We start from the raw sequence: 25,724 nt of genomic DNA on the forward strand, positions 1-25,724 counted from the left end.
CTGGACTGCCTCTCCCCTCACCTTCTGGCCATGTTTTGGGGGGTCCGTTGGGGGGCTGTCCCTGCATTCCTGGGGGAACACCAGAGGGTCCCGGGGGAGGCATGTTGGGCCCCATCATTCCTAATGCAGGACAATACCCAAAATAAGCTCGTTTTTTTTAAAGAATACACAGGGCAAATGATCTGTGCGTCATTCACTTGTGCTCGCAATTTATAAGACTGGATTAATCATGTCTTTTCCCTTAAGTTCTTCAGAGCATTTTTCATCAGTCACTTTTTTTTTTAAAGGTCACTTTTATGATTATTTTCCAAATGACCTTTATCAAATTGTAAACTGGAAAAGAAATGATTTTTCTGCATGAAGAATTGCATGGTTTTGGTCAGCTGTTCAGTACAGTACAGCTAAGTTCTCCTATAAGGAAGCTGAACAGTTTCCCTCGTTGGGGCCCCTATCCTTTGGCTGGGACCTGCCCTGGAGGGGCCCCTCACCGTGGGGCCGGCTGTAGCTGGCGGGGGTGGGCCCGGGGCCCGGTCCGGGGCCGGCGCCGGGGGCGGAGGGCAGGCTGGTCACGGGCTGCTGCTGCATGCCCTGCATGGGCCGCTTGCCCTGCACCGCCATCTGCAGGTGGTCCGGCAGCGGCTGCCCGCGGGCCAGCATCTTGTAGGCCATGATCTGCGCCCGCAGCTGGTGCAGCTGGTTCTGGTTGAAGGGGGTGGGCCCGCCGGCGGTGCCGGCGGATCCGGGGGTGCCGCCCCCACCCTGAACCCCGCTCCGGTTCTGCTGGGCCAGGGCCTGGGGGTCCCCGGCCTCCAGGGACACCCCGCCGGGGCCCGAGGGCATGAGGGAGCCGGAGGGAGGCCCGTTGGCCGGGACAGGACTGGGAGCGTGCTCAGAGCCACCCAACGGAGAGGGGTAACCTGCACACGGGGGGGGGGGGGGGGGGGGGAGGGGGGGAGAGAGAGAGAGAGAGGGGGCAGGGGAGAGAGAGAGAGAGGGGGGGAGAGACAGAGGGGACAGGGGAGAGAGAGAGAGAGGGGGGGAGAGACAGAGGGGACAGGGGAGAGAGAGAGAGAGGGGGGGAGAGACAGAGGGGGCAGGGGAGAGAGAGAGAGAGAGGGGGCAGGGAGAGGGAGAGAGAGAGAGGGAGAGAGAGGGGGCAGGGCGAGAGAGAGAGGGAGCGAGGTGGGGCAGAGAGAGAGAGGGAGAGAGAGGGAGAGTGGGGGAGGGCGGGAGAGAGAGAGAGAGGGGGGGCAGGGGGAGAGAGAGAGAGAGAGAGGGGGGACAGGGGGGAGAGAGAGAGAGAGAGGGAGCGAGGCGGGGCAGAGAGAGAGAGAGAGAGAGACAGCAGGTGAGACTAGATGCACAAAAGAGCGTGGGAGCCTGTTTTATTGACGCAGACACAAAACACCGCTAAACATCAAAGCTGCGTGTTACCTAATACAGACCATATCAGTGTGGGCTGAAGGGCACTTCGCCTTAAACATCAAAGTCCATGCAGACCCCAAGTTATATTTAGTAGAGCTGGGAAAAGAATTTTGTACGCAGAGACAGAACAAGGTGCTTCAGCAAAGCAAATACACAATAAATGTAAGTAAATATACACGGCCAAACTGTTTACTGGGGTTAAGAGCGCACACGCGCTCGATTCGTGGGAAAACGCTGAGCCGAACTCATTCCGCGTATCGACCGACACAGACACAACAGTGAGTCAGGCGCTCAGACCAGACTGTGCCGGTTACCTCGTCGCAGACGCCGTCTGCAGCGAAAATAGAAACGGCCACGGCCCCCTCGCTCCCAGCCGACCACCCCCCCCCCCGCGTTCTCATCACCGCGGCCTACGAGGCTCAGCACCGTAAAAATGCTACAGCAGCCGTTTCTACCGCTGGACCAGGCAGGGAATACTCGCCTCTTTAAAGACCCCGTGCTTTAACAGTCGCCATCTTTAACAGCCATTTCAAAAAAATAACCAACGAAAACAAATACTGTGATATTAATGTACTCATTCGCGATATCTTTTGTCTTAAATGGTTCTTATAATGGCCACTAAAAAAAATGACTGGGTTTTTGGTCATTTGGAGTAGTTAACCCTGCATTTACATTTAAGCCAATCAGCAGTGCGAGAGTTTTCCTGGCTGCCAATCAGAAGTGAATATGGAGTGAAGGTCCATGCAGAACAAACACACCGTGTCAGATCTCTAGTTCAGATTTGCCAATGACAAGCGTTGCACCAAAAGTAAATGTTATTACTTTTCAGTTTATACATTTGAAAATGGTGAATACTCATCTTTACTCTGTGGCTTAATGAAAGCATCAACTGCCCAAAAAAAGAGGCTGTACTTTTCGTGTCTGTGTAACTGATTCCATAAAATGGTAAATGGTAAATGGACTGCATTTATATAGCGCTTTTATCCAAAGTGCTTTACAGTTGATGCCTCTCATTCGCCAGAGCAGTTAGGGGTTAGGGGTTAGGTGTCTTGCTCAAGGACACTTCGACATGCCCAGGGCGGGGTTTGAACCGGCAACCCTCCGACTGCCAGACAATCGGTCTTACCTCCTGAGCTATGTCGCGGAATAAAGACAATGTCAGGCTCATTGGTACAGATACAGGGTAACTGTGAATAATAGCACAACTCTAACATGAGACGCAGATGAGCATGTGCAGGAGCTCTAAAGGGTGGTGTTCTAGGCCAGATCCCATGTGACGGACATGTTTCCAGTTCCAGGGTGGTGTTCTAGGCCCGATCGTATGTGACGGACGTGTTTCCAGTTCCAGGGTGGAGTTCTAGGCCCGATCGTATGTGACGGGCGGGGGGGGGGGGGCGGGGCCGTGTACCTTGGGAATGCTGGTCCATGGGGCTGGGCGGGGGTCCCATCCCGCTGTGGCCCCCGGGTCTCATGGCCATGCCCTTCATCTGCCCGTAGCGGGGGTCCTCCGACATGCCCTTCTCATGCATGCCCTCCATGGGCTGAGGGGAGCACACAGACAGCAGCACATTGACTTCCACAGGACAATTACCCCCAAACCTGGAATCACCTACTGTGCTTACTAACTTTCCGCTAGGCCACACATGCCTGCATGGCATTAAGTGTGTGAAGCCCTCCACTGCACTACACACTAATAGCCAGTGACTATTTCACATCTCTGAGTCAACAAAGTAGTACAGGAAAGAGGAGGCACTGACTGGGTGAGAGATACATCTCTCACTGTTTACAAATGTTAGCCTCTGGGAGCCTGGCTAATGTAGGGGTAACCACAGCAACAGCGGCTGACTTAAGGCAACTCTACTCTTGGTGGGATGAGGTCCTCCACTGCTGACTCCAAAAACCCACAAAGCCGGCTAATGGCAGAGTCGAGGCTCGAGCGTGTGACTGGCCTGCTGCTGAAGATCAAGTTTACAGACTTAGGAGCCTGCAGCACCTCAAAAGAGCACTGTCAGAAAAGCACAGTAAATCTAACCATTTCCACCACTTCACGGAGCGACAAGGGAGATGGGAGAAGCAGCACTCTTGTCCTTGTCCCCAAAGAGTTATCTGTAAAAACATAGCCCCCCCCCCCTCACCTTGTGCATCTGGTGCATGTTCTCCTGGGAGTATCCTGCCGGACCCTGTGGCGGGAGGGGGTGTCCAGAGGAGGGGGGGCCTGGGCTGGGTCCCATCATGCTGTGGGTGGAGCCAGGGGAGGGGCCAGGACTGGGGCCCAGCATGGCTCCGGGTGAGGGCCCGGGGCCTGGGGAGGGGCCCGGTCGGGGAGTCCCTCCCATCGGAGGGTCAGGAGTCGACATCTCTCAGCTGGTCTTGCTCACAAAAATAAAACTGTCACACACTGCCCCCTGCAGGGAGAAAGCGAGAATGAGTGAATCATGCAGTGTGTGTGAAATTTACTCAACATAATCCTCATGTTTGGACAAAATACAAAATCATTTGAATGCTGGACCATGAAGGGACTTAAAGATTTTGTACAATATTATCTTTTAGGGAAAAGTCAATGTATGGTGAAAAGAAGATATGGTGAGTATGCTTGCCCAAGCATGTAAAATGTCAAATAATTACATTTTGCAGCCTGTTTGCGAGCACGAAAGTAACACTGAAGAACAGACAGTGCCATGGCACAGTACCATAGGATCAGCCATGCTATGCTAACTAAAACAAGCGATGTTAGCGATATCAACAGCGGTCAGTTGTTTTCTTGTGTTCTGAGGCAATGAAATACACAGGAAAGAAAGTAGACTATGAAATTAATAATGACAATGTTTGATTTGTAAACCGAACATTGCGGTAGCTACCCATCGTCTAGCTGGCAACGGGATCTCCTACATATCTGACAGTATGCTTGAGTATATTGACATTTTATCCACCCTGTGCCAGAAACCATGTATAATGACAGGTCCTCATTTCAGTTTGTTAATACATATGAAAAATTTAACCAGAAATATTGCTCCAGATCCATCAAATCAGCCTCAACATAAGATCTGGACCTTAGTAGGCCTATATGTTAAAAATATGGTAAATGGATGGTAAATGGACTGCATTTATATAGCGCTTTTATCCAAAGCGCTTTACAATTGATGCCTCTCATTCGCCAGAGCAGTTAGGGGTTAGGTGTCTTGCTCAAGGACACTTCGACACGCCCAGGGCGGGGTTTGAACCGGCAACCCTCCGACTGCCAGACAATTGGTCTTACCTCCTGAGCTATGTCGCCCCTTATATTAAGAATATTAAGAAACTTTTTGTCCCTGAGGTATTCTATCCCTTTAGGAACAAGGGACTTTCCAAAGTTCTTTTGGAACTTTCATTCAACTGTGACGGTATGAATATGCCTCAAATAAAAACAAATCCAAAATAAATGCCAATCTTTTCGTGGCATGGTAAAATGAAAAAATCAGAGGGGGTGAACACTTCTGCAATTCACAGTACAACAATTATATGTTCAATTACTTATTCAAGATATTCATGAGTAATGCTGCATCTTTGTTGGTTAGCTTGCTAGCACAAACTTGTTCATTCTCAGTGGCTTGATCAACTTCTTTATGCGGTCCGCCATCTTTAGACGTCCATTTTACAAAGTAGGTCCATTTATTTAACTTCACAGTACAGCTTGTTCAGTCACAGAGCGATAAACGGTCATGTAACATTAACCAATGAAACAAATAAACCATGTACATAAGACTGTATCAAATAAAAACATGATGTACTGAAGCACTGAATCTCACAGCTGACAGAGATATAATGAATACCGGCTCTGTTATGTTGTTGAAACTGCAAGTGACACCTGACCTGAGCACAAGTAATCTGTCAGCAGACGCTTTCAGGTGTACGTGACATATCCACGAAGCCTTTGGGGTCGGAGTCAGAGTACTCAGAGACGCGGTCTGGAAAACTCCGCTTCGCTGCACTTGGGAGTATCGCTTCATTTTCGTTTTTCTGCAGACGCGGACAGAAGTGGTGCGAGCGGCCTCATATGTGGTCGATGGCGAAAGGGTTTTTAAAAGAGTCTGTCCAACCCAAGGGCGCAGATGGAAAGTCACAATCCTCCTGACGGAAGAAGCCCGTGCCCTACGCTGCAATAACAGGAAACACACACCGAGCGATACCGAACCCAAGCCTGTGCCACTGCACCGGATCTCCCAAGAAAAGAACGTAGCCTACGGACAAATGCATGAGGGTGAGAGGGGGCAGATTTGCACTGCGTTCCTGCCAGTTCTGAATAACAAAATAAAGCGGAAACTACGGTATATTCACGGTTTGTTAATCTGACCATTGCGTACAGAACAAACGGGAGATCTGTAAAAATGGATTGGAAGAAATCGGGTGTTGTCGAGCTCGGTGAACAATACAGATTTCAAGCTTCACCGAAATGATAGACACCTATCCAGAGTCCGGTTTATTTCTGGAACAAAATCATAGTTTGCTGAAACTGGGAAAGGAAAACCTTCTGTTGTAAGTAGATACAGCACAGAGATCCAGTTGCAAACATCAAGCAGGTTTGGTTCAGGACAAGCCTAAAAGGCCTCTTGGGGCTAAAGGGCTAAAATCTCACATTGTAAAATAAGCATGCTGAAAGCACTGCTTTCTGTATAAAAACCTTAGCAGAATATACAATCCACTCCTTTAAATACCAAGTCTGCCTTCAGGGAAAACAAATTGTAAACCAAAAATTCTAAATAAACCAGGCCGTTTTCCTTCTTTTTATTTTTTACTAAACTAGCGGTTTTCAACCTTTCCTGATCCAGGGACCCTAACCCGGACTCAAAGGCATTCAGGGGACGCCCATCATAAGTTAACAAGGGTTATATTTTTGAAAATATAAAAAATGTACGCTCTGAAATATTTTCCCAAATACGCATATAATAATCGCATGTCAAATCTGGCCAGGGACCCCCTACAGTTCCCTCAAGGACCCCCAGTCCACGGACCCCTAGTTGAAAACCCAGGCACTGAACTGCAGCAGTTGTAGTGGAGTTTGGTTATGGTTCCATTTCACATTCGACTGGCTTAGTTGTTGATCCACTGCTGTTTTTGTTGCCGTTCTACAGTAGGCATCAGAAGGGAAACACAATCAACCTGCGTGAATGTTCTTAGTGTAATAAAACAAGAAGTAGCCTATGTGTGAATCTAAGAAATCTGTTTGCTGTACATGCAGTTCTACCGCTAGTTAAAAATAAAATGTGTTAAATGCAGGGTTTTTTTTTTAACCAGTTGACATTTAATTGAAATCTCTGCAATGTTTGGACAAATCAAGTCCATCCACATTGCATTTCTACTGCCAGTGTAAACGTAAAACATTTTCATTAAACAATTCCATTGCTGTTAATCAAGTCACTGTATTTTTTTATTTTATTTTCTGTTTCAAAAGCTCTAAAACTGACCCATGAGTTTTTTGGCTGCCATCTTGTCCATCCAGGCTATCAAGAACTGAGTAGCGATAGCCGGATTAGGCAAGTACTTCACAAATGAAACACTGGACCCTGGCAGAAATGTACCGTAGCCACAGCTGCTGCAACGCGCTGCAGGCCAAATCCTCCCTCTTCTGTCTGGAGCCAGTGCCCAGGCACCACACAGAAAGAAGCGGGTCTTTCTTGCAGACTCACTTCACTCCGGAGTCTGCAGAGCAGCAGGCTTGGCTGAAGTGGGTATTTAACAGCACACGAGCCCCTCAGACCTGGCTTGTACTTGATCAGATCCAGGTGCTGGATAGCCTTCAGTAGGACAGTGTCTCACGTGAATGATTAAATCTAAATGGTAAGGTAAAACGGTAGGGGAGGAGTTTGGGGCCAGTTTACAACTCAGCATAGCAATATTATTAATGCCCGCAGTAGGGGAGACTGGTCTGACTATGCAAGCTGATATCTCCTTGTGTGTGTGTGTGTGTGTGGCCGGCCAGGGATGTGGTTGTAATCCCACACCTGAGCTACACCTTTACAGTGGTGGCCTGACCTGGATAATACCAGTTATGCCTACCAGTCAGGTGAGGTTGCGGCAGGAGTTCAGAGATGTTGAGCATGCTAACATCCCCTAGCAAATGTGAATTTGCATCATGAAGCTTCAATAGGCACGCTAGTTATATTGGGTGAGTACCTTGGTCTTTAGCTCAGTATGATAATTCATTCCACTTGCGCAGAGCAAGACACTTTCTCAATTTAAAACTCAAAACCCAACTGATACCCTAATATCTTGTTCATATAATGAAAGAAACTGACATTTCACAATTCTAATTTCAGAAGTCATATGCTGCTCCATACTGACAGGCATAATCTTGTGCTGTATAATTATAGTGACATGACCCAACCCATAAAAACTGGCTGAGCATCGAGACTGAGGTGACTAGCCTATATGGAGAGTAATGCTTCAGTCCGGTACCTGACGTGAGCAACTGAACAAAATGAACAAGCCCATTTACCAAGGACTTTGGGCACGTTAAACTAAGTAACATGTAGGCCTATCTCTTTCCTGCAACTTAATAGATTGTCATTTGATTACCAAGCTGTAACTAGCCTAGATACGAATTACTGCAGACTATATGGTTGTGCATATGAACAGGGGTGCCGTAAGGGGGGGCCGACAGGGACCCACAGAAAATATTAGAACATAGGATTTTCTGGGGTTGAGGGGGGCCACTGTGAGCTCTTTTCATGGGGCCCAGAATCCCTGGTGGCGCCCCTGCATATGAACATAACACTATCCCAAACCAAGCTAGAGTTGTGACAGCTGGCTCGCTGGATAGGTTGCTGGGAACAATTACCTATCGCCTAAAACGTTAATTATCCAATCAAAGGAGAACTCATTAGGAATAGGTAAATTGCAATAACGTTGTTCAATCATTTGCATGGGAGAGTAAAAAAAACGCGGAAATATAATAATAACAACAAACAGCAATAACATATAGACTATTCGCTAACGTCTGACTGACCAACAATAGCGACTCCCGCATTCCTCATATGTAGTTACCTAACGTTAGATGGCTAGCCAGGTGGATTTCTCCAAAAAAGAAAGCAATTAATTGCGACCAGACTGCATCGCTGTAGAACAGAAACATAAATCGTCGAGCCAATGTTAGCTTGCATCCATGTCGAGCGATTATTAGGCTAATATTAGGACAAGAAAAAGGCCGGTACAAATTTGCGAACGGGGAAAATCCTAGAGCAAGACACGTAAAAAACATACTGAGATAAGTAATTCATACGGTAACGTTAGGTATGTTCGTGGAATGAATAGCTATCTAGCGCGCGTTAAATAAATAATTGTAACATACGATGCTATGATAGACTTACCGGCCTCGGATGTAGGTCTCCCAGTCCACACTCCCTCTCTAGATCTCCCCGCCCCCCTCGTGCTCCTCAGCTCGGTTGCTAGCTAGCTAGCATACTAGCTGGCTTGAAACAAAGGACGACCAAACCCGCTATTACTTTCGTTCCAACCCCCCTTTCTCATCAGATTGTACCCGTTCGCATGCACTGCTGCGCCTATGCTACACACAGAGGCTGGAGCGCCCCCCTCTACTTTCTTTTTTTGCTTACAAATTAGGGTTGCCAGGTTTTAATCCTGATTCAGAAACAGAATCCTCCTGGACGAACCGTACACGCAGTGAATGTCATATTTGTACGACTAAAAATGAGTCAATATTTGCGCAAAATAATAGGTAACACTTTTTTTTAATGAAGATCACATACTGAACATACAAGCAAAACTGCTTGACAATTAATCTATGTGACAATGTTAAGGTTTTAAATTTGTTGAAGCATCTGATTTAAATTTTAAATCGAACCTAATATATAATGTAGTTCTATCGTCCTAGATTGTTAATATAGTGGAAGAAAATATTTCAGTCTTAACAACGATCTCATGCCATATTTATTCCCACAACAGAAAAACTATTTCAATTCATATCCCAAAACCTATATCCAGTCTCACAGCATTAAGGTACACATTCAAATGCTGGCGGAGGGTCTACCATGTTCACCTTGTGTTCATGTGGGTTTCTGTCAGGTACCCTGGTTTCCTCCCAAAGTCGAAAGACATGCATTAGGCCATCTGGAGACTATATTAGACCAGGAACAAGTGGTTTAGAAAATGGATGAATGTATCTAGCTCTGAACCAGGTGATTTTTCTATGTTGGTTTTCAGTTAAACTGAGTGGTCAGTTAAGTTATCAATGCTAATGGGTACTTCAATTAATATTTACATTTTAGCTGTTCTTTGTTACTGTTAGGGGCTATAGAATGTATGTTAGTCGATGTCCAGAGGAATGCAATAAATGGAACAAACTTTTTACACGCATTTAAACTCCTTCAATAAATTAGATAGGCAACACACATTTTTATTTCTAATGTTTAGTTGTTCATTTGGGGCTTCAAATTCATTCAAGGCACAGATGTAATTAGGGATTGGCACAAACATACTTTGAACGGCACATTTATTTTACACAGAATTTGTTAAAGACAAATGTAGGATGTAAAATAAAACCAAATAAAAAAAGGGCTTCTTAGCTAGGACAAATCCATCATCATACATGGTATTTTAACCGGAGGGAAACCGACATCAAAATCTTCACAAAACGAGGGATTTATGTCTCACCTGGCACCCTGGAAGCAAACGCGACCCATCGTTCAAGTCACCGAGCATGCTCAGTTGAAGCGCTACTGCAGGGAAAAAGGCATCGGCAGAATGCAGGCGAAGTGCGATGGTGGGGGATGGGTGCCACTACCCATGTACAGCTGGATAACAGCACTTTTCCGTGAATACCGGCTTTCCTTGAACATTTTCCCTTGATCTTACGAAAATGACTTGAACATAATGAAGAGATAGAGCTCAACTACCAATAAAAAATATATAATAAATGACTAAATAGTGGACACATTTACAAAATGTTTTGCTTTGCTCAGTCAGGCCATACATACACTAAATTTTGTAATTGTGTGGATGCAAAGTGTTCATTTGCTCAAAACTACGACATTTGATCAAATTAATTTCCCCTCTGGGGCCTCCTGCAGCTGAAGCACCAGTGTTCGTCACAGCGATGCGCCCCGTCTTCTTGAATCAGGTCTGGCGGGGGTTCCTGTGGGTTGCTACCACCATGTCATACCTTTGCCCAGCCAAAGCTTTGCCTCTTAGAAAACCAACTCAGGTGCCAGGGCACCTGCAAGAAGAGGTAATGCCGCACTGCAACTGCCGAACAGGTCAGGACAGAAGCCGAACCTATGAGAAACATTTGCACGGGAAACGGAAAGCAACCGGAGCTTAATTAAGCTCAAGACAGCTTCTCTACCGGAACCGCTACTGTAGATGTATCCAAGCAGTTAAAAATATTCAACATTTATTTTTAATGCTTTAGATTTCATTTGGTGACAAAACTCAGTTCAGTGGGTTTTTCAGGCTTGCAATAGCTCCCTCAAGGTACTGTGCTTTATTGTTAGTCTTTTGCAATCAATGAATGTATGCTGCAAAGTACTGGGGGAAAACTAAATTAAATTAATCCTTGTAATAAATAAAAATATTTCTCTAGAGAAGATCAGTCGTACATTACGTCACCAGCGTCTTCCACAAAACATGCAAGGGAAAAGCATACACCAGAAGTGTTTTAAAAACTCATTTATTACATTGTTTTTACAGCAGTTTCACTAATTTGTCATGTAAATAAATAGGCAGACAGAGGATTCATTAACTGCACTTTTTAAAAAATGTTCATTTGCTCAAGGTAAAATATGCATCAACTGCAGACCAAAGATAAATTTTACAATTAGATATCTCTCCAGAAAATATGCCTCTTTTGCTATTCTGTCACCCAAAATACAATTTAGGGAGTTCCTTGAAAGCAAACTATTGTATTTAAAGCCAATTCAAGTGGAAGGATCAACATCCAGGATCTCAACTCTATTTATGGAAGGAGTCTATACTGATTTCTTTACCAAACAATTCCTCAGGGCCTAATTGGTGCAATTAAATATATTTTATTTTTCACTTTGTTTCCCCAAAAGCACTGCACTATTTCTGTATTACAGTAGGACCAATTGGGGCACATTCTTCATTGCAATGTAATGCAAATTTTTAAAAGCCAACTGTTCATCAAGAGTAAAGTTTGAGCAAAAAAAAAGAAGAAAAATAAAATAATGTGCGAGACCCTCCAGAAATGGCATCTTGGACAAAAGAATCATTTTAGTTCTCAAGAATCCAACAGCCTTTGTCCACATCACATGGTGTGAGACACACACGGATTTCCCTTGAAGGCCATTATATCACATGACCAATACTATGGTTCAGGCTGTTCTGGGTGAATACACTCCCATGCTTGACATGGAAAAGCTGGAGTCATATGCATACTTTTTTAAACAAAGGAGAGATTTTTTTTCTTTAATGTCAGTAATGTAGGTCATAATCTTAAATCTTAAAGAGATCTTAAGATGAGGTAACTAGCTTCCAACATCCATTTCCAGCACATTTCAAGTCCTGCAATGACCACAGATCATTCTGGAAAGATTCCCTGTGCCCTGGGATAAGACTGTTACCCTGGCCTCAGTAGTGCTTGTTCTCGTGCCCCTGCCCTTCACTCAAACTGAAGATATTTTCTCTCAGGAACCAAAGACAGTTAACTCCCTCGGTTCACATTCTTACATAGTGCGCTAAACACAGAAGACCTGACGCTACATTCCCTACAGAGGATACATGCTCACCAACATCCAGAAATAACAGGACAATAAAATTCAATAAAACTAAAATTCATTTTTAAATTTTCCAATGAGCCACAACCTCAACACATGGGTTTCTGACCGTTTTAAAGGGCGGTGTGTGAGTTTTAGTATGGAGACATCGGCACTCTACAGCATCAAGTGCATTCCAGGGTTAGAAATGCACAGCTAGCATTATGAACCAGTTGAAGCCCAATTTAAAACAGACATTTACATAAATTGATTGTTACAGCACCCAACATCTAATTTAAAAAATAAAATAAAATCAATAAATAAAGTTAACAATATGCTAGCCAATCAGCAAGGACATTGCACGTCAGTGTGGTCTACACAGAAAGAAGATTCATTTTGTGCAACAAGCCAGCGAAACTGAGAATCGGGCAAGAGGCAATTATCCCATCTACCCCACCATTTGGATTCTGGGAGTGTTCATGATTCCACTGGAAAGACTGTAGTGTTGAAAGGAGCGATGCCAACAACTTCAGTGCTGCTGCACACTGCAAAAGGGCTGCACTCTCGCGTGACTGGGCCGAGCTGTGAAGAGGGTGTGAACTTCACATGAGCGGTTACGATGCACTAGCAAGGAAATGAGACGGGAATAAAGAAATAAAGACATGGGCCTGACACGCTTCCGTTGCTGCGTGCGACCTCCTGAAAGTTAAAAACGCAAAGCTGCTCAATATGTAATAAATTAATAAAAACAACAAGAATTCATAAGCTATTAAAAACCATGAATCTGGGAACGGTGAAGGGTGCATCAGTGTTTAAATTCCTTCACTTTGAGTATTACTGTATTGAAACAGAGGGAGCAAGGTCTCTGGGTCATAAAACTATTAAAACACACATATTCCTAACAAGCATCCATTTTGCACTCAATCATTTGTATTGTGTTATGTTCGATCTACATGAGCTTCTCAATCTTCATAACCAACCATATTACAAAATTGTTGGCTTACAATAACCCCCTTTACCAATTGCCTAGCCCAAGCAAATATACAAATATGTGACCAATGCAACAGAGGAGTAACACCTGCACATGTGAAGGAGGAAGAAAACGTAGCTTGAGCTGCACAGAAAGACAAAATACAAATCCATGCCTTTGTTTAAGTCTGCTTTGGAGAAGAGGCCCTTGGCAGCCATCTTGTTTTTCTCTTCTGGCAGCAGGGCCCGGGTGCGGAAGTGAACGTGGCCTCGGCGCGACAACTGCAGGGGCGCTCACAAGAACACAAACTCGTCCACGCTGCTCCTCTTACCGCTCCGGCTCGGCCTGCCCGGGGGGAGGATGTGGGCGGGGGAATTGGGAGAGGGCCCACTTTGGCTCTCCAGCCCATAGTCCTGCCTTTGGCCCTCCACAAATGTAAAAATCGGGTACTTCTCCCTGGACGACGAGAGAGCCTGGCATCGAAGAGAGTGGACAGGGCAAGGAGACAGCGCAGTTAGTCTCATTTCTTCTCGACTTTTGCTAAGTTCTGGCACAACAAATATCATATTTTGCGTTGCAATCTTATTCAGGAGAGGAAGGCAGGAGAATGAAGGCCTCACCACATTCACTGCAGAGCACAGGGACTCAAAGTCCTTCTGGCTCTTAGCGTAGAAGCCGATTGTGCAGCTGGGGTCCATGCGGTTGAAGTTCATCTTTCTGGGGGAGCTACAGTGGAAAGACTGTAGGAGAGAGAGGAGCACACGCTTAGAACAGGGAGGAGGCATAGGGGAATAGGGGAATCCCAAGCAGATTATAAAGCGCACACGCACACAGGTTCTATTTTGACCAACTACCTGTTCAACAGCAACTTAAATGAACAGACAAACCTAATGGGTAGAACAGGGCAGTCGGGTATCAGAAAGGTCTGTGAAACATCTTACCTCCAGTGGGAAGTTGTCTTGTGTGACATCCACCACAGCCTGACAGTAGTGTGGATCCAAATACAGCAGCTGCTCATCTGGAACATACAAAGAGCATGTTTACTTAACAAAAAAGGGTGCCACACAGTGGTCTGCACATAAGCCAAGACAGTAACGGGGAGTGGGGGGGAATAAATAAATGAATTAATTAACTAATAAAAGGTGTGGCTCTGGCCTTACCCTGGAACCCAACGAAGAACAGCGAGTGCTTGGGTTTACCACCAATGATCCCAATGCAGCATTCTAACCTGAGAATGTTCTGTTGGAAGAGCAGAGTCAAACAGAGCAGCAGTGAGCTAACATGGGGCAATAAAAGCCAACAAATTCCTACATCTGCTGAGCGTATAGGGTACCCTGGTTAGTATTACCGCTTTATGCACTAACGCCCCTTCACATGTACCTCGATAACACCCGTCACATGTACCTCTGGCTGTTAGACTGCTATTCACAGCCTGCTACCCTGCATATGAAACTCTTACATACTAAAAGAAACCCAGGCAGACCTGCACCTCAGGTCTCAGTGCTAACACGCTCAGGTCTCAGTGCCGACACGCCCGGGTCTCAGTGCCGACACGCCCGGGTCTCAGTGCCGACACGCCCGGGTCTCAGTGCCGACACGCCCGGGTCTCAGTGCCGACACGCCCGGGTCTCAGTGCCGACACGCCAGGGTCTCAGTGCCGACACGCCCGGGTCTCAGTGCCGAAACACGCCCGGTTCTCAGTGCCGACACGCCCGGGTCTCAGTGCTGACAGGCCCGGGTCTCAGTGCTAACACATGTGGCCCGGCTGCTGAACTGCACCTTGACGCAGTCGATGTAGGCGGGGTTCAGGGACTCCCCGCCCAGCCGCACAGGGACCAGGAGGATGACGGACTTCCAGCCGGGACCGGACTCGGGCGAGCCCTCGGACAGAGACAGGTCACACAGCTGCACCACGTCCTCCTTGTACACTGCAGGGACACGCGGACCGTGAGGCACACGCCAGGAGCAGACACACAGCGCAATAACACGCAGGAGGAGGGACGGGGAGGAGACACACAGCACAATAACACGCAGGAGGAGGGACGGGGAGGAGACGCACAGCACAATAACACACAGGAGGAGGGACGGGGAGGAGACACACAGCACAATAACACGCAGGAGGAGGAGCGGGGAGGAGACACACAGCGCAATAACACGCAGGAGGAGGGACGGGGAGGAGACACACAGCGCAATAACACGCAGGAGGAGGGATGGGGAGGAGACGCACAGCACAATAACACACAGGAGGAGAGACGGGGAGGAGACGCACAGCACAATAACACACAGGAGGAGGGACGGGGAGGAGACGCACAGCACAATAACACGCAGGAGGAGAGACGGGGAGGAGACACACAGCGCAATAACACGCAGGAGGAGGGACGGGGAGGAGACACACAGCGCAATAACACGCAGGAGGAGGGACGGGGAGGAGACACACAGCACAATAACACGCAGGAGGAGAGACGGGGAGGAGACACACAGCACAATAACACGCAGGAGGAGGGACGGGGAGGAGACGCACGGCGCAATAACACGCAGGAGGAGGGACGGGGAGGAGACGCACAGCGCAATAACACGCAGGAGGAGGGACGGGGAGGAGACACACAGCACAATAACACGCAGGAGGAGGGACGGGGAGGAGACACACAGCACAATAACACGCAGGAGGAGGGACGGGGAGGAGACACACAGCGCAATAACACGCAGGAGGAGGGACGGGGAGGAGACACACAGCACAATAACACGCAGGAGGAGGGACGGGGAGGAGACGCACAGCGCAATAACACGCAGGAGGAGGGACAGGGAGGAGACGCACAGCGCAATAACACGCAGGAGGAGAGACGGGGAGGAGACACACAGCACAATAACACGCAGGAGGAGGGACGGGGAGGAGACGCACAGCACAATAACACGCAGGAGGAGAGACGGGGAGGAGACACACAGCACAATAACACGCAGGAGGAGGGACGGGGAGGAGACGCACAGCACAATAACACGCAGGAGGAGGGACGGGGAGGAGACGCACAGCGCAATAACACGCAGGAGGAGGGACGGGGAGGAGACGCACAGCACAATAACACGCAGGAGGAGGAACGGGGAGGAGACACACAGCGCTATAACACGCAGGAGGAGGGACGGGGAGGAGACGCACAGCACAATAACACGCAGGAGGAGAGACGGGCAGGGGAGACACGTGGGAACACAAAACCCAGAGACAAACGGCACACAACAACGAACTAAGAGAGTATCCTTCATTAAGACAGCCTGAAGAGGAAAGACAGGAAGGGATAATGCATCTGTATTTGAACGGTGTAAAATATTCATGACAAACGAGCAGCCTGTGCTGGAGGTAACCGTTAGCTGGTTAAGAGCAGCGCGAGTGAGGGGGATACAGCAGGAACTCACCAGTACAGTCCTGAGCAACATACACAGCCAGACTGTGAAGCTCCGCAGTCTTACCCACTGCTTTTCTGGAAAAGATAGAAAGCTGCTGTTGGACTGCTGTTTGTGTGTGTGTGTGTGTGTGTGTGTGAGCGCATTGAGAGTGTGTGTGTGTGTGTGTGTGTGTGTGTGTGTGTGTGTGTGAGAGAGTGTGTGTGCGTGCATATGTGTATGTGTGTGCACGTACGTGCATGCGCGTGTGTGTGTGTGAGAGAGTGTGTGTGTGCGTGTGTGTATGTAGGGGTCTCACCGGAGTATGTGTGCCACGATGGAGGGGCCGTACCAGTCCCCAGCCTTCTTCCCCGAGCTCTTCCCCAGCTCCACCAGCTGGTGCACCCCGAACGGAGCCTGGGGGTGGTCCCCGAACCAGGACGCCACCCGCCGGTGCGTGGCCTCCGCCTGCCCGTCCCGGCTGCTTTCGGTACGCCTCCTCTGGTCCGGCCGCGGGACCTCGCCCCCCTTTCCCTCGCTGCGGCCTCTCGGGGCCGAGTTGGGGGTGCGTGCGCCGGGGAAGGAGGGGACGGGAACACCCCCGGCGCGGGACGGGGAGCGAGGCTTCATCACCTCCATGTCCACATCGGTGAGCTGCTGGGCGTCTGGCCACGTCCAGCCTGCCAGAGAGAGAGGCGCCCCGAAATTAGGCAACCCTACCAACTGCAGCAGCATCACGCCAGCCACACTCCTGCCTAAATCCACTGTGACTACGCGTTCATACAGTCTTACACTGTCCATCCGTAAGCTGTACATATGCATTCATACAGTCTTACACTTTCCATCCATAAGCTGTATATTATGCGTTCATACAGGCTTACACTGTCCATCCATAAGCTGTATATTATGCGTTCATACAGGCTTACACTTTACATCCGTAAGCTATATATACGCATTCATACAGTCTTACACTTTACATCCGTAAGCTGTACATATGCATTCATACAGTCTTACACTTTACATCCATAAGCTGTACATACGCATTCATACAGTCTTACACTTTCCATCCATAAGCTGTACATATGCATTCATACAGTCTTACACTGTCCATCCATAAGCTGTACATATGCATTCATACAGTCTCACACTTTCCATCCATAAGCTGTATATTATGCATTCATACAGTCTTACACTTTCCATCCATAAGCTGTACATATGCATTCATACAGTCTTACACTGTCCATCCATAAGCTGTAAATATGCATTCATACAGTCTTACACTGTCCATCCGTAAGCTATATATATGCATTCATACAGTCTTACACTTTCCATCCATAAGCTATAAGGTATGTATAGATTCACACATTGAAAGTTTCCATCCAAATGTTTCGCAAGTGTTAAGCAAATTTCACGTTTCCATCAATTACTGTTGTGTGGATATTTTAGAGGGCACAGTAAAATTACATAATCAAAAGAACGTCAGCCAAACACAGCTATGATGAGTTTGCAACACACACTCGCTCTTGGTAGAGTGATCATAACAGCCCTCTCCAGGGTTATACGTGGCTGTATTACATGCAGCCGAAAACATCGAAAAGGGCAGGCAACCGTCTATTTTATTACATTTTTGGGGCTTTCTGGAGCAGAATTTTTTTGGGCTTTCCCCTTCGCATTGTCATTTATTCAAAAAAAATCTGTTTCCATCTCCCTTTATCGCATTTAAAAAAAAAAAAAAATTTTTTAAGTATTTTTATTTCAGGGGTTTCCCCAACGCTTTACTCTGGGGCAAATTCAAAATTTGCATGCAAACAGTTGGATGGAAACCCCACTTTAGACTTCAGGCTTCTGAACACAGAAGCCCAAGGGCCTGGAGGAGGGCTGCTCATTCATCCGAAAAGGAGCAGTGTGGGTACAGCTTTTTGTTTTAACTCAGCACTACTCACAGCTGACTCAATTAATTCAACCGATACCTGGATGAGCAGAATCAGGTGCATTAGCACTGGGCTAAAACAAAAAACCAAGGCCGTGTCCGAATAGTCAAAAAAAATTGCGTCCTGTCTTTTCCTAACCACTTTTCCTTGACCTCGATGGAAAACGTCATGAGGTCAAGGAAAGATGTGAAGGAGAATTCATAAGGACTTAGGAAAAGACAACCGCAATGCTAAGAGAATCTGACTGCACTTACACTAGGCTACGTAATTATGCGACGGCAGATGTTATTGACGTGGGTCTGCTGAGGTGAAACTACAATGTTCCGAAGATGGACTACTAAAAGCGCATCTTAGATACTTCGCCCTGTGCGTTCTTACCGTGTTGTTTCATGCAGGCTATATAAACGTGGACAACCCGGTGAAAAATATTACTTCATTACCAAGGTTGGAATTGAAATGAAAAAAGGAATATAGGCTACCAGTCACAAAAGTGAAACAAAATGGTTGTCACGTTGAGAGTGGTTGCTCACGCTCACCCTCCTGTCCACTCATATTTATTGACATGAATCCCAATTAGTATGATTGTATGAAAATAATTGTTCAATTTATGCATGATAGGCATAACATGTTAGACCTACAAATCTACTACTGTACATATCATCGTTCTTAAATTTCAAACATGTTGAATTAAAAACGTCTCATCCTTGAAAGACAGACTTCTGTGTTATGGTTAATATGCTGATTATGATCTGATTATAAGCCTATGCATATAATAGCTTAAGAACACCACACAACTCAGTCGCGCTGATTGTTTGTTTTCGTGAACGGCCGAATGGTGCGTCGCTTTAAATTTTGCTGCCGCAAGGAATTGTGGGACGGCATTATCTCCTTTCCTTACGTAAAGGACGGTCCAGTGTGCCCTATGCTAAAGGAAATAAGATAGGAAGCATTGAAGCACCTTTCCTTAGCATTTAGAGAATTCGACCAGCTCTTATCATGGCTGCCAGATGCTTCCGGGTCATTTCACACGGTCAGGAAACTTCCTAAGCAAAAACGACTATTTGGACGCAGCCCATATCAGCCCTTTGCAGATAAGATGGGGCACCCCTGGGCTGGACAGAAACAAGCTTCCCGATCCAATCAGAGAGATTAGAAACAGTCACACGACTGCCTCCAGGCTAATGAACTGTGATGAGGACAGGCCTCCAGGGTCAGGCTCCACAGCGAGGGGACAGGAGTGAGGGGGGGAGCGGGTCCTCACCTGGCGGCAGCAGGTGCACCAGCAGGCCCTGCGCCAGCAGCATCTGTCCGCTGCGCAGCATGCAGCCCCAGCCGCAGTCCGTGGTCAGCGTGGAGCCCTCCAGCTGAGGGAACTCGCGCCGGTACGTCAGCCACAGCCGCGACACGAAGGCCAGCCGGAAGCGCTCCACCTCGTCTGCGAAAGACGGCAAGGCCCGAGAGAAGAGGGTGAGCTTGGCCGCAGGACCGACAGCCATGCACACGCAGATCCCCCCGCAGAACACAGACATGTACTGCGCATTATCTACTGTACACTGTGCAGATACACATGTAATAAAAAAATCACAATATCTAGCATGCCCATACCATTACATGACCACATAGTAAGTGGCTAAAGAACGGTCGTTAATGATAGCACTGGCCACAGCAATTCCCAGTGTTACTTTCCCCTCCTGCTACAGATTATCAACAGTACAGCTACAGCAGTAACAGACCCCAACTGCAATGAAGTGAATCTGCGATGGAGAGGAACCGTGGGTACCGCCCTCAGGGTGGTGGAAGCTGGCCAGGGCTCTGCTGAATTACCTTCATGGTTGAGCACAAAGGAGTGCCCCAGCAGGATCAGAGGGGAGGTCTTGTTGAAGCTGGTTTTGGATTTGACTGACCAGCCTGGGTAGGTGGGGGGCAGAAAGAGACACTGCGTTAAAAAAAAAAACTGAAAACTTCACGGCGTGTCCTGAGACGTGGACGGCCGTGTCCAGTACGTTATGCCAAGCGCCTGGACAAGAACACCTCAGTGCACACAATGATGCCCGTTTCTGGTACAGAACTGCGGTTTCTGACATCGACACGTCACACACAGCAGGAAACGCGTCCGTTTTCAGATTTGTGTCCGCCCATAATGCACCTGTTCATGCAGTGAGGCACGCATATAAAAACACAACCACAGCGAGACTTAGCACAGCAACCATGAACAAACCTAAAAAAAGAAACCAAGACTTTTGCTTCTCTTTACATGGCGGTTATCGAACGCGCAAGTTTGTCACGGGACTGATTCCTCTGCAGACGCAGAGCAGCGGGAAGTGAAAGAGAGTCATCGGATCAGGTCAGACGCACGTCGCAGTTTGAGGCTCACCGTATTTGACGTTGTTCCAGGCTGACATCAGCTTGGCTTTGAGCCGGTCCACCTCGTCGGGCTCTCCCGGGGCCTCCCGGCTGGCCTCCGGGCCCGCGCCGTGCCCAAAGTGGCCCCTGGGCTCCCAGGGAGGGGTCCTCTGTCGCTCGGGACGGGGGGCCAGCCCATCGTCCTGCATGCCGCCCCCCAGGTACTGTGCGGCGCTGGGGGACACTGAGTTCATTACCACGCGGTGACAGTAGGCCAAGCGTCTGCAGCGGGGCCTCTCATTGCCGCCCAAACCTGCGAGGCAGAGAGCGAACGCCTCAGGCTAAACTGCACACAAGGCCTGGACGCAGGAGGAGTTCATCCAGGGGAAGCCTGAGGCTAAACTGCACTCAAGGCCTGGATGCAGGAGGAGTTCATCCAGGGGAAGCCTGAGTGGGTTTTGATGTCATCTGTTAGATCGCAAGTTCCAGATCGTGGAACTATCCCACCCCCCAGCATTTTAAGATGCCAAGAACCCTATCAAACAGAGAATGAGCAGCTGCGCAGTAGTTTGATAGGCCGGAGGCTGACATTGTCCAAATGTCATGGGTTTCCCAGCCATAAGACCGGAACATCAGGGAGCATGATTGTTAGGGATATTCTGGAACAAAGCCTGGGGCACAGTGATCAACATTCTTCAGGAAGAGTGGCGTCTTTGAAAATTACAATTGGTGGTAGACTATGCCACAGTGCACACACAAATACTGACCAAAATCAACTTTAGATTTGCCTTTCCATTTTTTTCTCTGGTTAATAAGCTGATTTTTTTTTTTTTGGAATGTATGTCTATACAAGATGGGAATTGAGAGCCTTAATTTCTAAAAAAAATCTTAAAACGTTACCGAGTAAAGAAAACAGTCCACATTAAAATGTAGATGAACAAATTAAACGACGGCGTTATGCGCAAGTTATGAGTTGGCCGAGAAAATCCAATTAATTCTAAACTCTGGACTCAAGATTGAATACGTCGAATTTCAGAGACTACAACTGATGATGACAGTATAAGAAATGCACTTAGTAAAATTTCCCCTTCGTCTTGTTTGTGACTTGAAAAACAAACGATTCAATTGTTCAAGGATCTTAAGCAACGACAAAGTGCACAGACGTACACATGATTCATGTGCGAGAATAATTGTACAATGACAGTGCAACTATTAAACGTTAGAGAGCACGCAGGACATTCGCTTATTAAAACGGCCTCGCGTTTATAATTTGTAACCACAAAACAAACCGCCATTATTTTCTACTACGTTACGAAAATTAGATGCATGTGCAACACCGTTCTGTGTCATGTGATCGCGGCGAATTAAAAATGAAGCAGATTGTTAAAACTGGTTTTTGCTGGCCATTCGTTCACTTAATTCAATTAGGAAGCACTTATGAATAACCCCAGCATTGTTTACAGGACACGATAGCCACATTTATCAGGTTGGCCAACACTATGTCACACTGATAGTTTGAAAAAATAACATCGCAAGTCCCTTAGTTTTCAGGTTATATTTTCAAATACAAACGACTAAAATGCCAGATTGAGTAATTGAGGTAAACCACAACCACTGATTTCCCGGAACATTTTGTCTCACTGTTTTAGAGAAGCGGAACTGCCAAGAGACGTTAAACGTTACACTACTCACTAAATACAAATAGCAAAACATTTGCAACGAGGGAAATGTGAGATATTCAAGGATTACCCTCTACATTTTATTAAAACTACATTTATATAAAAATACAACTACATGAACAGTTTACGGACAAACCATTACTAGTGCAACAAACCGACCTTCACGCACTCCCATCGCGTAAGCCATGGCTGATTGATCTGATTGTTGCGCCGCTGTCGTCAATGGCAGGGCGGCCGACCACAATGCACATGATGGGTGGAGTCGGCAAATAATAAACTTTTCATAACTAGCTAATCGCTGTCCAGCATGCTCCTGTAGATACTAGTATTCAATAAATTGTCCGGGAAGACAAAGGTTAAGCAAGCGAGCTATCCAATTATCAGACAATTATCAGACTAGAGAAGTTTCAATTGCCAATGAATTAACGGCAGGTAATCCCAACAGTTTCAACCAATTTGATTACAGAAATTACTAATTTAGCGAGCGACACAACTAGATTAACGTTAGCTATTTATGTGGCAGCTGGGGCATGCCTCGCTTGCATTGATTCGGTATGCCTAGATATTTACCCAGATATGTGAATCGAAAATATTTTCATTAATATTTAGAATGCGAACTAATGGATGACCTCAAAGACGTGAGATGTCAACGAGATAGCTAACACTAGGTCGTATCATACGGTCCCCGGTGGTCAGATATATACAGTAGCTAGCGACGTTGTTTAGACGACCTATCAAATCTTTGGATAAAAGCGCTATATAAATGCAGTCCATTTACCATTTACCAAATCACTTTATGCAATCGTATGGCATTTCGTACTGCCCATAACGCTAACTTAAGTTAGTTAGCTGCTACTTAACTGTCGTCAAGTGTCAGTTATCAGGATCGCAATGGCATTTCGCTGCCGGTCACAAACCATTCCGTAGCACAGAAGCTCGAGTCTTACCCAGTAGGCTACGGACCTAGCCATTGTGCTAACTAGTGCAAGTTGGCTAATTGGGTAACCAAATACGCAGCAAACTAGACATAACGTATTTTTATCTAGTAGACTAGTGACTGTTAAAGAGCCAGATATCTACATCAGTCATTAAGAAGGCAAAAATTACTGTTTGATATGTTCTCAAAAACCCACCTAAACAGCTAATGCTTGATGGTAATTAAACCGTCTCTGTCAGGTCGCCTGATACAAGCTACATATCCGAACACTCCAGTAGATACACTTACCGATTTAACCCATTGCCAAGCTAAACGTTTGCGTCCGCTGTGCTTTCAGGGTATCGTAATTTAATATCACAGATATGTTAAATACATCGTTCGTAAAATTAAAAGAAGGTAGCCAGTTAGCAACCCAGCTAGCTAATGTAATGAACTACTGTAAAGAAACATTAACTTCCTGTTCTCTTTTCCGGAAACTAGTGAAAGGTACGTCCCTGACTAGCATATGTGCAATATTATTGGTTAATCAACTTACAAAAGGCTTAGTGATTGGTTTATATCCTGTCTATGTATACAAGGAGGTACAATTCATTGGGCGTTATATTTACCTCATATGACGTCACATTTTCTGTATATCCAGTGCTTTTCTGCGAGAAAGGTATGCGGAAAAGGCTGATACAACCATAGACATACAACGGTTCGATTCATTCACACCACCTTAGCCACGGGTCCGTACACGGACAAACGTGTCCGTGGCAAGACTTGTCTATGTCCGTGGCAAAAAAAAAAAAAAAAAAAAATTGATTGGGGGGAAAAAAAGTTCATTTTTTCCCCATGATAATATACATTGCAATCTGTTTGAGAACAGCGAGGAGTACAATGAAGTGAGCAAACTTGCAATACTCCTGCTCACATTAAGCCCAGACACCTGCAGCTGTGAGCGCGGTTTCAGTCATATGAACACTATTAAATCTCAAACAGGAAATGCCGCATTGATGCCTGTTTTAGGATTGCCACCTGCCCATATACAACGGCTGACTTTCCAGTCTCCCAAGTTTTAATCATAACAAGGTAGGGCACTGTTTTTTTAAATGTTAGAAATACTATCATCATAAATTGTGTAGCATATTAAAATATGTACTATGGCACATTGTGAGGTCTAGCATGCAATTGTGTGTTTCTGGTGATATTTGACCACTTCAAGTTTTGTATGTCCGTGGTAAAAATCGTCCGTCACAAGCCGACACGTTGATGACCCCTGACCTTAGCGCAATAGATGGCAGTGTGTTCTGCCTTTGCTTTTAACCTACTTTTAAGGACTTACGGTAACGATCAAAGAAGCCTGTCACATCAGCATTTTCCGTCTTGCCATTCCAAATATACCGTAGTTCATGCATACTCAAATCTGGACCTTGAATCGAAATCCGGCCCTGGTTTTCTTTTACCCCTGTTAATTAGCTGAACAATTTTGCTACTGATTGGCCAGACTGTATTCGCACTAGGCACTCAGGTAAAAGGAGGGTGGAAAACCAGCAGGTATTTGACTTTGAAGGCCGTGATTTGAATCACAGGGCTATAGTTGTGTATCCTAATAGACGTCGTACATTAACATTAATATTCATGAACGGCACCTTTCAGATAATTTTTGACCAATGTATTGCTTATTTAATGCAATACTTGCAAATGTGGACCAAGTGAACGTGATTGTTCTTTTAGCGCGTGCGCACACACACACACACACACACACACAACAAAGGCTAGTTTTCTAGAGCAGCTGTAGGCTATATAGCGTCTCAAATACAGTTGAATGTAAAAAGTACTGGGACAATGACACAATTTTTGTTGTTTTGGCTCAGTTCTTGGTGCACATTGGTTTTCAAAAACAATGAATATGACTCGTGCAGACTCGTTAATACAATACAATGTGTACAGAGTCAAAACAACAAAAATTGTGCCTCTGTCGCACTACGTTTACATTTAACTGTCAGTATCAAAAATGTCTTCGATTCAAGTAGGCCTATGTATGTTTAATTGGGTACACAACCATTGGAATGCAGGTATGTTCTCCCTCATTTTTGTGAACAAGGAGAATGTTGTTTTCAATATTTTCTCTCGCAAGAGTATGGAAGCAAATCTGTCTCACCAGATTTTGAAATTTAAAAGCCTTTGAATTTCTAGCACTGATTTTTTTTGCATTGAAATTATGTATCTGAATTTTTTGCCTCTGAATTCAACTCTTCAAATTTTCAATAACTCATTTTCACTTTTATTTTTCAATGTTCACAAATTCAGAATCAAAAATTCAAATTTTAAAAAATTCTAATAATTCAAGTTGCTCAAATTCGATAGGCCAAATTCAGA

At 46.2% G+C, this 25,724-nt stretch overlaps 2 protein-coding genes across 7 annotated transcripts in view; both read right to left on the reverse strand.

The window, feature by feature from the left end:
• LOC118220837 (transcription activator BRG1) overlaps positions 1–8,991 on the reverse strand; it is a 30,244-nt gene extending 21,253 nt beyond the window's left edge. For 4 of the 5 annotated variants that reach the window (XM_035405170.1, XM_035405172.1, XM_035405171.1 and 1 more), the window contains exons 1-5: positions 8,769–8,991; positions 3,561–3,830; positions 2,834–2,966; positions 489–917; positions 22–120 (exon numbers count right to left, since the gene is read on the reverse strand). In XM_035405170.1, coding sequence (XP_035261061.1) covers positions 22–120; positions 489–917; positions 2,834–2,966; positions 3,561–3,782 — 883 coding nt within the window. In that variant the 5' untranslated portion in view covers positions 3,783–3,830; positions 8,769–8,991. Of the gene's footprint in view, positions 1–21; positions 121–488; positions 918–2,833; positions 2,967–3,560; positions 3,831–8,768 lie in introns of those variants that run through there. The other variant, XM_035405173.1, reaches the window with a different exon arrangement.
• A 2,079-nt stretch (positions 8,992–11,070) lies between these two features.
• atg4da (autophagy related 4D, cysteine peptidase a) lies at positions 11,071–23,825 on the reverse strand. Of its 2 annotated transcripts, none has more exons than XM_035405448.1 (11): positions 23,652–23,825; positions 20,779–21,060; positions 20,229–20,312; positions 19,666–19,839; positions 16,793–17,153; positions 16,507–16,571; positions 14,881–15,029; positions 14,262–14,340; positions 14,043–14,119; positions 13,722–13,841; positions 11,071–13,574 (listed from the first exon to the last, which is right to left on the reverse strand). In XM_035405448.1, the coding sequence occupies exons 2-11, from the start codon at positions 20,999–21,001 to the stop codon at positions 13,395–13,397; spliced, it is 1,512 nt and encodes a 503-aa protein (XP_035261339.1). In that variant the 5' UTR covers positions 21,002–21,060; positions 23,652–23,825; the 3' UTR covers positions 11,071–13,394. The 2 variants fall into 2 exon arrangements, with proteins under 2 accessions (XP_035261339.1, XP_035261338.1); XM_035405447.1 differs by lacking the exon at positions 23,652–23,825 and adding an exon at positions 22,586–23,602.
• Positions 23,826–25,724: the final 1,899 nt, after the last annotated feature.

Source organism: Anguilla anguilla, chromosome 2 (genome assembly GCF_013347855.1).
Source record: "Anguilla anguilla isolate fAngAng1 chromosome 2, fAngAng1.pri, whole genome shotgun sequence".
Lineage (NCBI taxonomy): Eukaryota > Metazoa > Chordata > Actinopteri > Anguilliformes > Anguillidae > Anguilla > Anguilla anguilla.

What these genes read in the sequence shown, in the direction of transcription:
- atg4da (XM_035405447.1), bottom strand. Translation starts at nt 22,613, where the DNA reads ATGGCTTACGCGATGGGAGTGCGTGAAG. An exon ending in CGCGATGGGAGTGCGTGAAG is followed by an intron (nt 21,061 to 22,585) that starts GTCGGTTTGTTG and finishes TCTGCCTCGCAG; the next exon opens with GTTTGGGCGGCAATGAGAGG. An exon ending in GGTGCACCTGCTGCCGCCAG is followed by an intron (nt 17,154 to 19,665) that starts GTGAGGACCCGC and finishes TCTCTCTGGCAG; the next exon opens with GCTGGACGTGGCCAGACGCC.